General features: G+C 35.7%; 1 protein-coding gene across 5 annotated transcripts in view; it reads left to right on the forward strand.

Annotated features, from left to right (window-relative positions):
• Nucleotides 1-16,421, forward strand: part of WRN (WRN RecQ like helicase) — a 127,229-nt gene that overhangs the window by 21,475 nt on the left and 89,333 nt on the right. For 4 of the 5 annotated variants that reach the window (XM_023737835.1, XM_023737834.1, XM_023737836.1 and 1 more), the window contains 7 exons: nt 3,128-3,235; nt 4,950-5,062; nt 6,782-6,927; nt 7,417-7,565; nt 8,312-8,461; nt 10,041-10,110; nt 12,851-12,965. In XM_023737835.1, the coding sequence (XP_023593603.1) occupies nt 3,140-3,235; nt 4,950-5,062; nt 6,782-6,927; nt 7,417-7,565; nt 8,312-8,461; nt 10,041-10,110; nt 12,851-12,965 (839 nt within the window). In that variant the 5' untranslated portion in view covers nt 3,128-3,139. Of the gene's footprint in view, nt 1-3,127; nt 3,236-4,949; nt 5,063-6,781; nt 6,928-7,416; nt 7,566-8,311; nt 8,462-10,040; nt 10,111-12,850; nt 12,966-16,421 lie in introns of those variants that run through there. The other variant, XM_023737838.1, reaches the window with a different exon arrangement.

Consider the following 16,421-nt stretch of genomic DNA (forward strand, 5'->3'; position numbering starts at 1 on the left):
GAGGATTTTTGTTTTCTTTATGTTGAGGTGTAATCCATACTGAAGGCTGTGGTCTTTGATCTTCATCAGTAAGTGCTTCAAGTCCTGTTCACTTTCAGCAAACAAGGTTGTGTCATCTGCATATTGCAGATTGTTAATGAGTCTTCCTCCAGTCCTGATGCCGTGTTCTTCTCCGTATAGTCCAGCTTCTCAGATTATTTGCTCAGCATACAGATTGAATAAGTATGGAGAAAGGATACAACCCTGACACACACCTTTCCTGATTGAAATCATGCAGTGTCCCCTTGTTCTGTTTGAACAACTGCCTCTTGGTCTGTGTACATGTTCTGCATGAGCACAATCAAGTGGTCTGGAATTCCCATTCTTTGCAGCGTTTTCCATAATTTGTTATGATCCACATAGTCAAATGCCTTTGCATAGTCAATAAAACACAGGTAGACATCTTTCTGCTATTCTCTACTTTCAGCCAAGATTTATCTGATATCAGCAGTGATGTCTCTCCTTCCACATCCTCTTCTGAATCCGGCTTGGACTTCTGGCAATTCCCTGTCGGATATACTGCTGCAACTGGTTTTGAATGGCCTTCAGCAAAATTTTACTTACCGGTGATATTAATGATATTGTTAGATAATTTCCACATTCTGTTGGATCACCTTTCTTTGGAATGGTCACAGATATGGATCTTTTCCGGTCAGTTGGCCAGGTAGCTGTCCTTCAGATTTCTTGGTGTAGACGAGTGAGCACTTTCAGTGCTGCATTCTGTTGTTGAAACATCTCAGTTGGTATTCCATCAGTTCCTGAGCCTTGTTTTTTGCCAATGCCTTCAGTGCAGCTTGGACTTCTGTCTTTAATACCATCGGTTCTTGATCATGTGGTATCTCCTGAAATGGTTGAGCGTAGACCAATTCTTTTTGCTACAGTGACTCTGTATTCTATCCATCTTATTTTGATGCTTCCTGACTCGTTCAATATTTTGCCCATAGAATCCTTCAGTATTGCACTGAAGGATTGAATTTTTTCTTCAATTCTTTCAGCTTGAGAAATGCCGAGTGTGTTCTTCCTTTTTGGTTTTCTAACTCCAGGTCTTTGCACATTTCATTATAACACTTTACTTTGTCTTCTCGAGTCACGCTTTGAAATATTCTGTTCAGCTCTTTTACTTCATCATTTTTTCCATTCACTTTAGCTGCTTGACCTTCAAGATCAAGTGTCATAGTCTCTTCTGACATCCATTTTGGTATTTTCTTTCTTCTCCGTCTTTTTAATAACCTTTTGCTTTCTTCACGTGTGATGTCCTTGATGACATTTCATAACTCGTCTGTTCTTTGGTCATTAGTGTTCAATGTGTCAAATCTGTTCTTGAGATGGTCTGTAAATTCAGGTGAGTTATACTTAAGATCGTCCATTGGCTCTGCTGGACTTTAAATTTTCTTCATTTAACTTGAACTTGCATATGAGCAGTTGATGGTGAGTTCTGCAGTTGGCCCCTGGCCTTGTACTGAGTGATGATATTGAGCTCTCCATTGTCTCTTTCCATTGATATAGTCAATTTGAATCCTGTGTATTCCATCTGGCGAGGTCCATGTGTATAGTCACTGTTTATGTTGTTGAAAAAAGGTATGAGTAGGTTGTTGGTTTTGTAAAATTTTATCATTTGATCTCCAGCGTTGTTTCTGTCACCAAAGCCATGTTTTCCAGCTACTGATTATTCTTCTTGATTGCATGTTTGAACAATTTGAGACTGCAGAAGTTGGTAAAAACATTCAATTTCTTCATCTTTGGCATTAGTGGTTGGTGTGTAAATTTGAATAACAGTCAGATTAACTGGTCTTCCTTGTAGGCGTATGGATATTATCTTATCACAAACAGTGTTGTACTTCAGGGTAGATCTTGAAATGTTCTTTTTGACAATGGATGCGACGCCATTCCTTTTCAATTTGCCATTCGCGGTGTAGTAAACCCGTTGCCATCCAGTCGATTCCAACTCATAGCAACCCTATAGGACAGAGTAGAACTACCCCATAGAGTTTCCAAGGAGGGTCTGGTGGATTGGAACTGCTGACCTTTTGGTTAGCAGCCATTGCGCTTAACCACTACTCCACCAGGGTTCTTCCCCCCACCTCCGGTGTAGACCATATGATTATCTGATTCAAAATGGCCAATATCAGTCCATTTCAGCTCACTAATGCCTAGGATATCAATCTTCAAGTGTTTCATTTCACTTTTGATGACTTCTAATATTCCTAAGTCATACCTCATACATTCCAGGTTCTGATTATTAATGGATGTTTGCAGCTGTTTCTTCTCATTTTGAGTCATGCCGCATCAGCAAATGAAGGTCCCAAAAGCTTGACTCCATCTGCATCATTAAGGTCAACTCTATGTTAAGGAGGCTTCTCTTCCCCAGTTGTATTTTGAGTGTCTTCCAACTTAAGGGGCTCCTCTTCCGGCACTATATCAGACAGTGTTCCGCTGCTATTCATAAGGTTTTCCCTGGCCAGTTTTTTAAGAAGTAGATCGCCAGGTCCTCTTCCTAGTCTCTTTTAGTCTGGAAGCTCCGCTGAAACCTGTTCACCGTGGATGACCCTGCTAGTATATGAAATACTGGTGGCATAGTTTCCAGGATTACAGCAATGCAGAAGCCACAGTATAACAAACTGACAGACGAGTGGTGGTTATATAGTTATTGGAACTAGTATATTAAACATTTATTTTTCTTTTGCAATTCCAGCTCTTACAACCTGTTATCGGTGTAATTGCCATTTGTTGTTAGTTGCTATTGAGTTGACTCAGACTCACGGATACCTTAGTATAACAGAAGGAAATGTTGCCCAATCCTGTGCCATCTTCTTGATCGTTGGTATGTTTGAGACCATTCTTGTGGCTATTGTGTCATTCCATCTCATTGAGGGTTTCCCTTGTTTTTGCTGACTTTTATAGCAAACGTGATCTTTTCTAGCAATTATCTTTCCTGATAATGTGTCCAAAGTAAGCAAGCCCAAGAACTTACAGTAAATATATATGTTTAGTTCTTCCACCATGTAGACATGGTATCTCTGTGATTTTTCCTTCAAATATCCTGTTGTAGTTACTAACAAAGTCACTGTTTTTTGAATTTTGCAACTAGGGCATTTTAAAGATGACTGACAAAAATTTGGAAATAACTTCACAGCAGCGGAAACTTCCTGATTGGATGTCTGTGCAGAATAAGAGGAGTGCTGTGGAAGAAAGAAAGGTATGTTGTTTATCGATTATTCTTTCAGCTGGGAAATTTAATTTTAATTTGACTGTATAAGAAGTCAAGCTTCTCCTGTAAAGTTTAGGTTATTATTAAGGTCAGAGTTGCTATTGTGTGAATGAACCAGAATCTAGTCATTGAATGAGTATTGATTATACCAATTTTTTTTGTCCTGACACAGTCTATATATTTATATTTTAGTAAGTAATGACCTTTGTTAGTTTAGTAAATGGTAGATCTACATGATAATTTGTAGTAAGTGATTTGAATTTCAGTTTTTTCATCGTAATATTGGAGGGATTCGATCAAGTCACTAAGTCAAAGTGTGTTCCATATGATATTAATAGGTATTATGGACTAAAATGATTCCTGTTTGTTAGATAAAGTTAACTGTGTTAAACAAAGTTAAGGAAGTTTCTTTAATATAGAAAATCTGTAGTGTCTCTAACATACTAATATGAAGTGAGAATCTTCCATAGGGACTATAATTTCCCAAATTGAACTGAATGTGCAACCCTCTTTTCTCAGAGCATCCTCTTGTTGGTGTTCAGTTTCATAGAATGCACACTGAGAAATTCGGGCTGTATGGTCTGTAAGGTTCTTTCTAGGATTAACAATTCTATGTTGTAACTAATTCCCCCAAGTCGTTTAATTTGTCCCTTTCTTCTAGGCAGCATTGGATAGTTTTAATACAATGTTGGACTAAATGACTTGTGAAGGGTCACTTAAGATTTTTAGGCCTGGAAAAGATGTACTTTGTAGGTGAAAACAATTTACATGCTGAATTAAATGAGGTATTAATACACTTGAAGGAGGCCTGATGGCACGGTAGTTAAGAGCTCGGCTGCTAACCAAAAGGTTGGCAGTTTGAATCCACTGCTGCTCCTTGAAAACCCTATGGGGCAATTCTACTCTGTCCTATAGGGTCGCTATGAGTCGGAATCGACTCAGTGGGAACGGGTTTTATATACTTGAAAACAAAACATACCCTATAGATCTATGAGAAATGAGGGTTGACTTCTCTTTTTTGGCTGGTAAGATTTTATATTTATTCTTAGACATATGTGTGGCCAACGTCCTGCTTAGTTGCTCTGTGTTGTGAAGTTTATTGTAGTGACCCTAAAAATGTCATGTATATTTAACAACCTTTATAGAAGTTCCATTTTTTTTCCCTAGTTTTCCTCTTCCTTTTTATGGGTTAGAAGAAACACCCGTTTAAGGATTCCTTTATGGAATAAATTTTAGTTGAGTTTCTAAAATGAGAATTCTTACTGTAAGCCTTCCCTTTCTATCTAGTTTGCAAGATTGATCTCACTAGTTTCTTCTAATTCAAGTAATAATTTAGACAGTGTTTTAGTCGTGTGAATTTTTATGGTTAAGCCAGTTTAAGTCCTCATACATTTAAGATCCACCAACCAGTCTTTGAGACTGTAAGGCAATATTACATCTAGAATACTAATATAATTTTCATTATAAGAAAACAACTCAGTAAAATAAATGCTTTTATAAAAATAAAATTAGAAGTTTGAAACTAAACTTGTTAGAAAAGATAATTTTATAATGGGATAATTTTATCTGTTACATTGTCTTTATGAATTCACTAGTTTATAAAGCATTAATTGGTAAAATTTCGAACTGTAATTTGAATGCCTCAGTGTATGTTTTAATGTGAACTTTATTTGTGCCTTTTCTGAATTTTATTTAACTTAAGTCATCTATTCAGAAGAGCGTTTTTGAAGATGAACTCCCCTTCCTAGAATTCACTGGGTCTATTGTGTACAGCTATGAAGCTAGTGATTGCTCTTTCCTATCAGAAGATATTCGGTAAGAGATTTGAATTACCTAGTCTTACTTAAATTTGCACCCTTAAAAGATAGTAACTATTATAGTAATTAGTTTTTGTAAGTATACTGAGTTTTACAGTCGAGGTGTAGTCAATAGATAATTACTATTTCTATATGTAGAATGTCCATGAGAACTTCTCATTCTGCTTTTTAAATAAAAACAAAATCACTGAATTAAATTTGTAAGGTACCTGCTTGTTCACTCATAAGCCATTATATTACTTTAGCTATTTTTTTTTATTACTTTCAATATGATGTTATATATAGAACTACTGAACAGTTAGTTTGTTTCACCAACTTAGGAAATAAAGCAAAACTTATTCATCCTCTAAATGCACCAAGCCCTGGTGGCACAGTAGTTAAGTGTTTGGCTGTTAACTGAAGGGTCAGTGGTTCGAACCCACCAGCCACTCTGTGAAAGAAAGACCTGGTGATCTGCTTCTGTAAAGTTTACAGCCTTGGAAACTCTGTGGGGCAGTTCTCCTCTGTCCTTAGGGTCACTATGAGTCAAGAATCGACTTGATGGCAATGGATTTGGTTTTTTGGTTGTAGTGGCTATGAGAAGTCCCTAGATGGTGCACATATTTAAGTGCTCAGTTACTAGCCGAAAGGTTGGTGGTTTGAACCCACCTGGAAGCACCTGGGAAGATAGGCATGTGATCTGCTTCCAGAAGGTCACCGCCTTGAAAACCCTACGGAGCAGTTGCATTTTGCACGCATTAAGTCTCCATGAGTTGGAATTGACTTGACAGCAACTAACAACAACAGTGGCTAATGATGTTGAGCATCTTTTCATGTGTTTGTTGGTCATTTGTATATATTCTTTGGTGAAATGTCTTTTCAAGTCTGTTGCCCATTCTTTATATATATAATTTATTTTATTTTGTTGTTGAGGATATACACAGCATATATTCACCAGTTCAACAATTCCTACAAATATAATTCAGTGACATTGATTCCATTCTTCAAGTTGTGCAACCATTCTTACCCTCCTTTTCCATGTTGTTCCTCCTCCATTAACATGAACTCAGTGCCTCCTTAGTTTCCTATCTGATCTTTTGAGTTTCTGTTGTCAATTTGATCCCATATAGATAGTTCTTGAAAGAGCATAAAGAGGCAGACCTTTTTTTACTAGTTAAACTAAACTATTGTTTGTTTTTAAGATGACTTTAGGGGATATTTTTGGTTTAAGGTTTAACGATTATCTCAGGGCAATAGTTTCAGGGGTTCATCCACTCTCCATGGCTCCAAAAAGTCTAGAGTCTATGAGAATTTGAAATTTTGTTTTGCATTTTCCCCCTTTTGATCAGGATTTGTCTATGGGATCTTTGATCAAAATATTCAGTAATGGTAGCCAGGTACCATATAGTTTTTCTGGTCTCATGACAAAGGAGGCAGTTGTTCATGGAGGCAATTAGCCATACATTCGATATCCTCCTCCTATTCCTGACCTGATTACATTCTTCAACTTGTGCAACCATTTTCACCCTCCTTTTCCAGATTGTTCCCCATTAACATAAACTCACTGCCCCATAAATTTCCTATCTAATCTTTTGAGGTGCTGTTGTCAGTTTGATCCCATATAGATATTAAAAGAGCACAATGTTAAAGGCAAACATTCTTTACTAATTAAGCTAAACTATTGTTCAGAAGTTTAAAATTTCAATGTAATTAATTGAGGCTATTTTTCTTCCTTTAGCATGAGTCTATCTGATGGAGATGTGATAGGATTTGACATGGAATGGCCACCAGTGTACAGTAATGTGAAACTAGGCAGAGTTGCTCTAATTCAGTTATGTGTGTCGGAGAGCAAGTGTTACTTGTTCCATGTTTCTTCTATGTCAGGTTGGTATCTCTTTTCTTTGTTTTATTTTTACAGGAATGATAATTTTATTATGTCAACTTTTCCCCTAGAATATAAAGCTTTTTCAATTGCTGACACCTCTCTCATCACCTGTATTTATTTAGGTATTTGTATTCCATTTGGTGCACTCACATCTCCTGTTATATTTAACTTTTACAACATTCCTGTCAGGAATGTGAGATTGGTATTCATGTTTTAGAGCGGAGAGAACTAAAGTTTAGAGGGGCTAAATGACCTGGAATATATTGCTAGTATTAGTGCATGTGTCATTCATACTAGTTGTTTTTTCTTGTCATTTATCCATTAAGACATTTTGCTTCAGGTTAGAAAAGAAATACTCGAGATGAATGTGTTTCTTTATGTAAATTTAACACAAACACAAATTTAAATATAAACTTTTAATGTGTAAGAAGTAGAGAATCAATCCGTTGTAGGTGATCGAACCTTGGAATAACAATAAAATGTTATAGTTTTCCCGCAGGGATTAAAAATGTTACTTGAAAATGAAGCAATTAAAAAGGCAGGTGTAGGAATTGAAGGTGATCAGTGGAAACTTCTACGTGACTTTGACATCAAATTGAAGAGTTTTGTCGAACTGACAAATGTTGCCAATGAAAAGGTGGTATACATATTTTTTTCATATATAATTTTATGTTTCACAGAATGTCCCTTCTATCTGAATGTTAGATTTTGAAAAAATAAACTATATTATGGTTTTGTAACACAAAAGAAGTTCCAAATGAGTGTTCCATAATGAAAATCTTTAGTTTTAATCTATTGTTTTGGCATACAATTTAAATACTACTGTCCCCCCATTTCTTGGTACTGTTTTACTTTGTTTCATGTATTTGCATATTTTAAATATTTCAAATTCATCTTTATAATCCATTTGTATCAGTAATAACTTCTTAATTTTTTATTTTTATTTTCATTTTATTTTTAGAGAGATCATAATATAGCTCTTGTGATATAATCTTAGCAGAAGTTTGACCGTCAATTCCATCACTCGTATTCCACTTATCTTATTAATGTAACTGTTAAATTAAATCCCCATATTTAGCCAAGTATTCATTTGGCTGGGAGGTAGAAAGCCTATTAACTATTTAATTTTTTCCATGAACAACACTTTTATAGTCCAAGAATTTTAATACTTACATTGGAGGAATTCCAGAATTAAATTCTTAACAATGTGGACTGTAAATGAGGTTTTTAGTAACAGTGAATGTATTGAGGAATATGTCTGGGTTAAATTTTGGTATAGCATTTCCAATTTTATTTGTGGCATGGTCATTTATTGGTATTTAGGAACGTCTGAAAATAGGAGAAAGTAATTTCTGCCATGTCGATTTCTTTTCATTCTTCTAGCTGAAATGTATGGAGACCTGGAGCCTGAATGGTCTGGTTAAACACCTCTTAAGTAAGCAGCTTTTGAAAGACAAGTCTATCCGCTGTAGCAATTGGAATAATTTTCCTCTCACTGAGGACCAGAAGCTGTACGCAGCCACTGATGCTTATGTATGTACTTAAAGATCTTTACTCTGTGATGTATTTTTAAAACATTATTGTAAATTCTTTAAGAAGAATTTTGTTGTGTTAGTGGCACAAATAAACTAAATATTTTAAATCAACTAAAATATTTTAAATTAGTTTGGCATTAAAAATGCTTCAGAAGACATTTAGTGACCCTGTGAATATTCAGTATTAATTAGCAAGTACCAGTCAACAGATTATTCAATGCTAGTTATTTTCATCTTCATGAAGCCAAAATAATATCCAATTTTGTATGTAAGAAATGTTAACTCCATGAAAACATGAAAGACTAATAATAATTGTCCGTGCTGAGCAAGCACAAATGGCATTAATGATGTATTTGATTTGTAAGCAACTTAAGAATAACAATAATTACATGACAGTTTCTATATTGAAACTAGCCTTATTTCCCATATTTATATTTAAACTATGGTGAAAATTTAGAAAAATTGCCTCCATATTTAGCTTGCCACTGCTGTTAGTCAGATGCATTTTCATATTTAACATATGTGTACAAGCTGAAATTTGTGTTTATCTTTATATATAGCACTATTGGGTATTTTTTCATTAAGAAATATATTTTATGCCCCAGTGGGTTTCTTTTCCCCTAATTCATAAATTTATTTGTGGATGACTGTCTTGTTTCACATTTTGTATATAATTTTAGAAATGGAAACCCCTTTGGCTTGCTACTTGATAAAAATGATTTTTGTCAGGGAAATAGGGTGATCATTTTCCTTTATGTTCTGTTTTAAAAATCACAATACTTACTAATAACTAATGTGGGTCCTGTAGCATTTTTCTTAACAAAAAATCAATATGAGTTGATTGCTCCTGTTAACAGTACCCAGGAGAACCACTATTCATATACCAACTAACATTCTCAGCTGATTTAATCAAGTAGGGTAGGTGGGTACCTGTAGTCAAAACAGATTTCTTTTACTTGATGGTATCTTGTTACCCTTTGCTGTCAAGTTGATTCTGACTCACAATGACCCTGTAGGATGCACTAGAACTGCCTATAGGGTTTCCAAGCATGGAGCTCTGGTGGTGCAGTCGTTAAGAGCTCGACTGCTAACTGAAAGGTCAGCTGTTTGAACCTACAGGCTGCTCCGTGGAAGAAAGCTGTGGCAGTCTGCTTCCATAAAGATTACAGCCTTGGAAACCCTATGAGGCAGTTTCTGCTCTGCCCTGTAGGGTCACTGTGAATCAGAATCAACTTGACAGCAACAGGTTTGGGTTTTTTGGTTTAATCTTTATGGCAGCAGACTGCCACTCGTTAGAGTCCATTTATAAGTTATTGATTTGAATGCTTGCTTTATAATATTGGGTGTTAAAAAGTGAAAATTTAGACTTTTACTTTAAGGCTTAGCAACTTACTTTCTCAATTCCCATAATTGGTGTGGTGATTAAATGAAGATATATAGAATCTCTGCATAATATGGTAGGTTGGATTCAGCTTTTTGCATGCCTTCAGAATCATTCTTTTGTCTTTTTCTGAAGGTGGAAAGAGAGTTTAATTTTGTCTGTCTTTAGCATTCTCCTTTCATTTTTTGTTGTATAGGCTGGTCTCATCATTTATCGAAAGTTAGAAAAATTGGGTGATGGTGTGCAAATGCTTGCTTTAAATAAAGGTAAGTTATGATGTTAAGTAAAAGATATACGGATTTCCTCTTTTGTGAGGTTTATCTCCAAAAGGAGAATAGTCACACGTGTGCAAAGCGTTTGATATTATTTTAACTTCTTGAGTGTTTGAGCAGGGTTGACATGAGGGTAGTATCCATCTGACCAAAGGTTAGGGTTTCAGGCATGTTACTCATGGCAGAGCAGGACTTGCTACCTCCACTTTGTGGCATTGCTGTTTAGTAGGCTTCTAGAGTTGGGGCTTTGTAACTTTGATAACATCATTGATGAAACTATCTCCTAGTCTGAGATTATACATCCTTGCTATAAATATTTAAAATGTATAAGATGCTTTATAGTGGACTGGTTAAATTTCTAAATTTTCTCCAGTGTAGAATAAACTCTGGTATTTGGTCTTCCCAAAAGACGACCACTTCATTCAGCTTCAGTGCCTTTCCCAGATACCTCAATAGGTCAGTGATCATAGAAACACCCATGTAGTGGGGGGAAGAGCACTTGCTTTGGAGTCACATAGACCAAAGGGGACATCTCAGTCATGTGACCTGGGATTTACCTGTTTACTCATGTTTGGAATGTGGATAATAACATGACGTCTTTTTCACAGAATAATTGTGAGCGTTAGAAGGGACAGAATACTCGAAGCACTTATATTGGTCTGTACGGTTGTTGCTATTACTGTTCTTGTTATAGCTTCCTTTTGGACATTCTAGATAATCGTGTTTGAAAATATATTAATTAAATCAGGCGTTTTTGCTAAATAAACTTAAAAATATGGCATGACCTCCTCATACAATATTCTTTATAATTGTCTTTGCTGTAAATAGGAGTAGACAAGTGGGTAGCCCAGTGTAAGAAATGAGATAATTATAATATGTCTGTATGCTCATAGGAATGATCCAATAGAAAAAGGAAATGTTGTAATACAGGAGAGAAAAAAAGATAATTTGCAGGAGTAAGTCCTTAGGTAGGGGAGAGTCGTTGGGATCCAGTGTACAAAAGTAAGGGGTTGGTCTTAGGTAGATACAGGGACAGTTCATCCTTTGCAACGTGGGAGTGCAGAATATATTTGTCCAGACTAATAAGTAGGTTATGGGTGAGAAGTTGAGATAGTTCTCTTCTTTTTGTTACTGTTAGTGAAATAAGAAGTGAAGTTGATCCCTGAAAAAAAAGGAGGGACAAGTAAGTGTTGGAGGCTTGAAGAAAAAGGAGAAGGTGTGAAATAGTCATCTCGAGCATGGGAAAGTGGGATATGTGAAGAGTGAAGAATTAACAGTCAGTACTGAGGGTCCATTTGTGACCTGTGTCATGAGTTTAAAGTGAGATGAATCTTTCTTGTTTTCAACTATATTCAGATACTTGAGTATAGGCATCAAGTAGACAAAAGAGCTGGATTTTAATTAGGATAGGGGTTTTGAAAGGTAAGTACCATGGAGGGAGGGAGGATCAAAGGAGTTTATAGTATATAGAAAGAAATATGGGTAAGAGAAGAAAGTAAGACATGATAGGAAGTGTGAATGGGAAAGTTAATGGGTAAGGATAAAGTGGTGTGGTCAATGGATTTGGTTTGGAAAGTGTCGAAGAACTGTTGTATTAGGGAACGCATGCTGGAGAGAAAGATAGCATGCTGGTGCTCAGAGGGTGCAATGTTTACAATCGATGTTTGGAGGTGGTGACCTTATTGTTAATTGTAAGGTCAAGGGTATGACCATGGGAATGGGTGGCTGAGGTCAATTGAAGAAAAGATTGTTGGAAATGGAGTGGCCAGGAAACTGAAAGACCATACTTTTGATGGATCATCTGTGTAGGTATTGAAATCACAGGAATGATCACAGAAGTAGTGATGGAGGGAATGACAGTGAGTGAACCAGGTGCTAAAATCTTCAGTGAGTGAGGGGATGTGATTTTGAGATCACAAGATAACATAACAATGAGGAGTACCCAACCGAACCGAACCCATTGCTGTTGAGTTGATTCGGACTCATAGTGACCCTATAGGACAGAGTAGAACTGCCCAGTAGGGTTTCCAAGGAGCTGTTGGTGGATTTGAACTGCCAACCTTTTGGTTAGCAGCCATAGCTCTTAACTGCTGCGCCACCGATGAAGAGTAGCAGGTGGTATAGTCCTGTGCTTCAGAGGCGCTGGGGTTTCTGAAGGATAAGAGAAGTGCTAATGAAGTGTGAGAACTTCCAGGCAGGCTGAAAGTCTGGGAAAGGAGGAGAGGCTTTGTGGTGTTGATGGAGAATGGTGTACCAGACCAAATGGAGTTGAGAGTTTAGAGGATGATCACTGATCAGGAAGGCTTGCATTTTATTTTGGTGCTGACTGGTATAAGTAGGAAAACTGAGGAAATGCTGTAGGTAAGAATATGTTTACCAAACTATATTTATTCAGTACTAGCCCACTTGGTGTTATTGATTTCTGATTTTGAAATAGCAAAGATGGGTTTAGTGTCTGATTTCTACCTTCTTCTGCCTAGGTCAATAGTCATGAAGTTGTAATATATATGAATGCAGATCCTTTGTAATTTATTCTAAAATTTTAACAGCCACATTTTGAAAGAGAAATAAAGTGATTCAGGTGATTTTGAGATAGGAAACGGAAATCTTTCTGTTGGAATTTACATAAAGAAATAAGATGAAAATTTGAGCCCTAATACTGTTTAATGAAATGGCTAAATAAATATCTCTGCTTTTTGGTTTAAAATTAATACTGATTTATTTTTTCCCCTAGAGGAGAAAATACTACCCAGTGTTGTGAAAAAACAGTTGACTTCAATCTCTGAAGAGATGCTGGATCTGGCTGAGCATCTTCCTGACACTTTCAGAAAATTTGAAAATCCACAGAGGTTAAAATAGTATCTGTTTTTGTTAATTCTGTTTGTTTTTATTGCATTTTTCTATATGTGAAGTATTGATATTCATTAAGGTAAACTCATGCAAATTTGCTTGAATACACACACACACACACACACACACACACACACACACGCAGGCTGCTTTATTCATGAGAAATATCTTTCAGTTGTGAAATAGTACATCAAAAGGTTCAAAGTTTTTTCCTTTGCTTTTTAGGATGTTTTATTAAACAGAAATAATATTAACTACATTTATATTGTATTTTCTTGTCAAAAGAAAATAAAATTCTTAAATACATACCAAGGAAGGTGTTTAACATTCAAACCTGTCATTTTCTTTCTGTTTATAGACGTCTTTTATTTAATTACATTTACAGTTTACTCAAAGGAAGTCTATAAATAAAAGCAGATTTTATTCTTAGCTTGATTTTTCTGGTTCTTATCTGAGTAAGAATTCTACCTGATTAGTAGACTATTCGAACAAAAGGCATTCAGATTTTAAAGATCATTTTATAGCTAAAGCATTATATTGTTTGAGATATTTGAGTAAAATGTTCTATACAGATTAATAAACTTTGGATTATAGGAGCTGCATAGCTAACTCTTTTTGGGTCTAGGCTTTGCCCTGGCCTTAATTGCTGAATAGCTTCCCTGCTAAATCTCTAAAGGTGGGAATACTCTTGAACAATGAATGCTTACCATGTGGTAATAAAATTTTGAGACAAAAAATAGTCAGTAGAAATGTGAAGCAGTTGGTTGGAATTGAAAGAATTCTGCCTCTGACCAAATGTAATGTTAACGTATTCTTTTTAGATTGAATTTGTGATAGATTTTGATTGATAGATTTAAAAATAAGATGTAGGAATTCAACTTTTTTTCAGCCTTTTTTTCCCCTAGCAATGTGTTTTGGTAGTTTTTACGTAACTGAGAATTTCTGAAAGATGTAAATTTAAAATGGGAGGGAGGGTACCAAAAAGACCATTTCTTAACAGTTTTTTCCCACCATGAAAGAAGAAAAATCACCTTTTGGGTGATTTTTACATGTATTTTAGATTTTTGTCTAGCAATTAAAATACCTATTGGATGTAGATTGCATATACTTAATGCTTTGCTTTGTAATATCAAAGATAAATAAGTTTTCTTAAAACTTGAGAATGGGAAATACTAGATTTAATTCAGTAAAAATGGATCTTGTAAAGTTTCAGTATCGAAGCAAGAACTAATTCAATCTATTTCATGTTCTTTGTAATGAATTTACAATAGCGCCTAGCTTATCTAGTTACACCTGAGAGCCAGGAGGGAACAAAAAAGGCTTCTGAGCAGTCAAAATACATGCCATAATCAGTGTATTCAAGCTCACTTACTGTAATTCCCAGAGGCATCCATGAGTCCATATTCAAAGCACATTTGCTTTTTTTTTTATAGATATGGTTTAACAAGTTTAGATATCTAGTTTCTAGTGTTCAAAGTGGACTAAAATTGAAAAGTAGATATGAATGAAAAATGGTGTGCACATAACAACAGCAGGAAGCGAAAATTGGCAATCTGTGAAAGAGTGGACAAAACTAAAAAGTAGAAACAAGATCTCTAAAGTATAGCAATTTTAGGTTTGTTACAGAAGAGAACAGTTTTATGCTTCGGGGGCCCTGAAGGTATTGGTATTATCTTATGCTTAGTTGTTGTTAGCTTGCATTGAGTCGATTCCGACTCGTGGAGACCCCATGTGTGTCAGAGTAGAACTGCTCCGTATGGTTTTCAAGGCTGTGACCTTTTGGAAGCAGATCGCCAGGCCTCTCTTTTGAGGTGCCTCTGGGTGAATTCAAACCGCCAACCTTTCAGCTAGTAGTCGACCACTTGACTGTTTGCGCCACCCAGGGACTCAGTGTTGCTTAGTAATGGATTTAATTTCAATCCATATCTATCGTACTTCTCTTATGCACTTGACGTTCTTCTGGTGCTGAGGCTGTCTGTCTGCAGTCTGCTAACTGGCATAATATCAGTCCTTACGAAGAAGGAGAAGTACACTGCCTTATTGAAGAAGTCAGGACAGCCTTTGGTATTTGTTAGAGTAAATATTAGTTTTCTTACATGAAATATATCATTCTCTGATGCTAGTGCAGGATAAATGAGACCTTACAGTCTTTGTCAGTTGATCTGTGCCGTTATTGCCATGTTTATATGGTTACAGCATTTCCTCTGCATTTAACAAACGATGTCACATATCTGTTCCTACTAAAGTATTTTTTTATAAACAGTCCCTATATTTGAATTGTCATGTTTAATGCTAAATATTCTTCATAAGATTTGAAGAATTTACAGTATAATGAGTTTTATTTTCCAAATTTAATTTTGCTTTTGATTTTGTTTGTGTTGATGTAGACTTTGTCAGCTTAAGCTTGACCCCAACTTTGGGGTGCTGGTAATGGTACTAATTCCAGTGAGTAGATAAGTCACGAAATAACTCAGCACTTTTTTTTTTATTGTTGTAGTCTAAATGAAGTTTACATTTCACGTTAGTCTACCATACAAAATTTTATACATACATTGTTATGTGACCCTAATTGCTCACGCCATTCTGTGACAGCACACTCCTCCTTTCTGTCCCTGATTCCCCATGTCCAGTCAACTAGCTCCTAACCCTCTCTGCCTTCCCATCTCACCTCTGGACAGAAGCTGCCCCTTTGGTCTCTTGTATCTACTTGAGCTAAGAGGCACACTCTTCACGATAACTCAGCACTTTGGATAGTTATTCCCATGAAAGATCAAATCTTTATTTGAGTCATCAGTATAAAACTTTAAAAGGCATGCCAGATTTTATTAAGTATTGATTTTAAATACAGAAAAATTATAAGAGCTAAACCAAAGTGCTAATTAGTTAATGGAGCAAAGAGGCATATTTGCTCATTATACTCCCTCTACTCCCTCTAAATTATGCTTTTATGAAGTACTTAAATGTTGCTTTAGGAAGCCTCACAACCAAGAGACAAGATAGTGTGTATAGTTTTAAATTCTAACAGTGCTTTTTCCATTTCAATAGCTAGGTTTGGCAATATATTATAGCTATTTTAAAGTCACTTACTAAAAATGTTACATATTAGTAACTACAATTAAGGAGTTAAGAAATTCAGTTCATATTTATTCATACGCATCTTCTCCATATTTTCTCACTTGTTATAGTTGTCTACTGATGTGAAATTTTTTCTGTTCCAAAGAATATGTGTCCAGTTTTGAAATTTTTAGAGATGTGAAACAATATCATTTTAGAATCACAGCATAAGCACTGCTACCTGTTGCAGTTGTACCAGTAATTGATCAGTGATTTGAAAAAGCTAGATTCCTTACGGAATCACAAAAATATTCTTTTAACATATTAATGCACATTTGGTTACAATCTTTGATATATGTCAAGGCTTTTTCATTAAATAGTCCTGCGGTTTGGAGTTCTGC

The sequence above is a fragment of the Trichechus manatus genome, unplaced genomic scaffold (assembly GCF_000243295.1).
Source record: "Trichechus manatus latirostris isolate Lorelei unplaced genomic scaffold, TriManLat1.0 scaffold00109, whole genome shotgun sequence".
Taxonomy (NCBI): domain Eukaryota; kingdom Metazoa; phylum Chordata; class Mammalia; order Sirenia; family Trichechidae; genus Trichechus; species Trichechus manatus.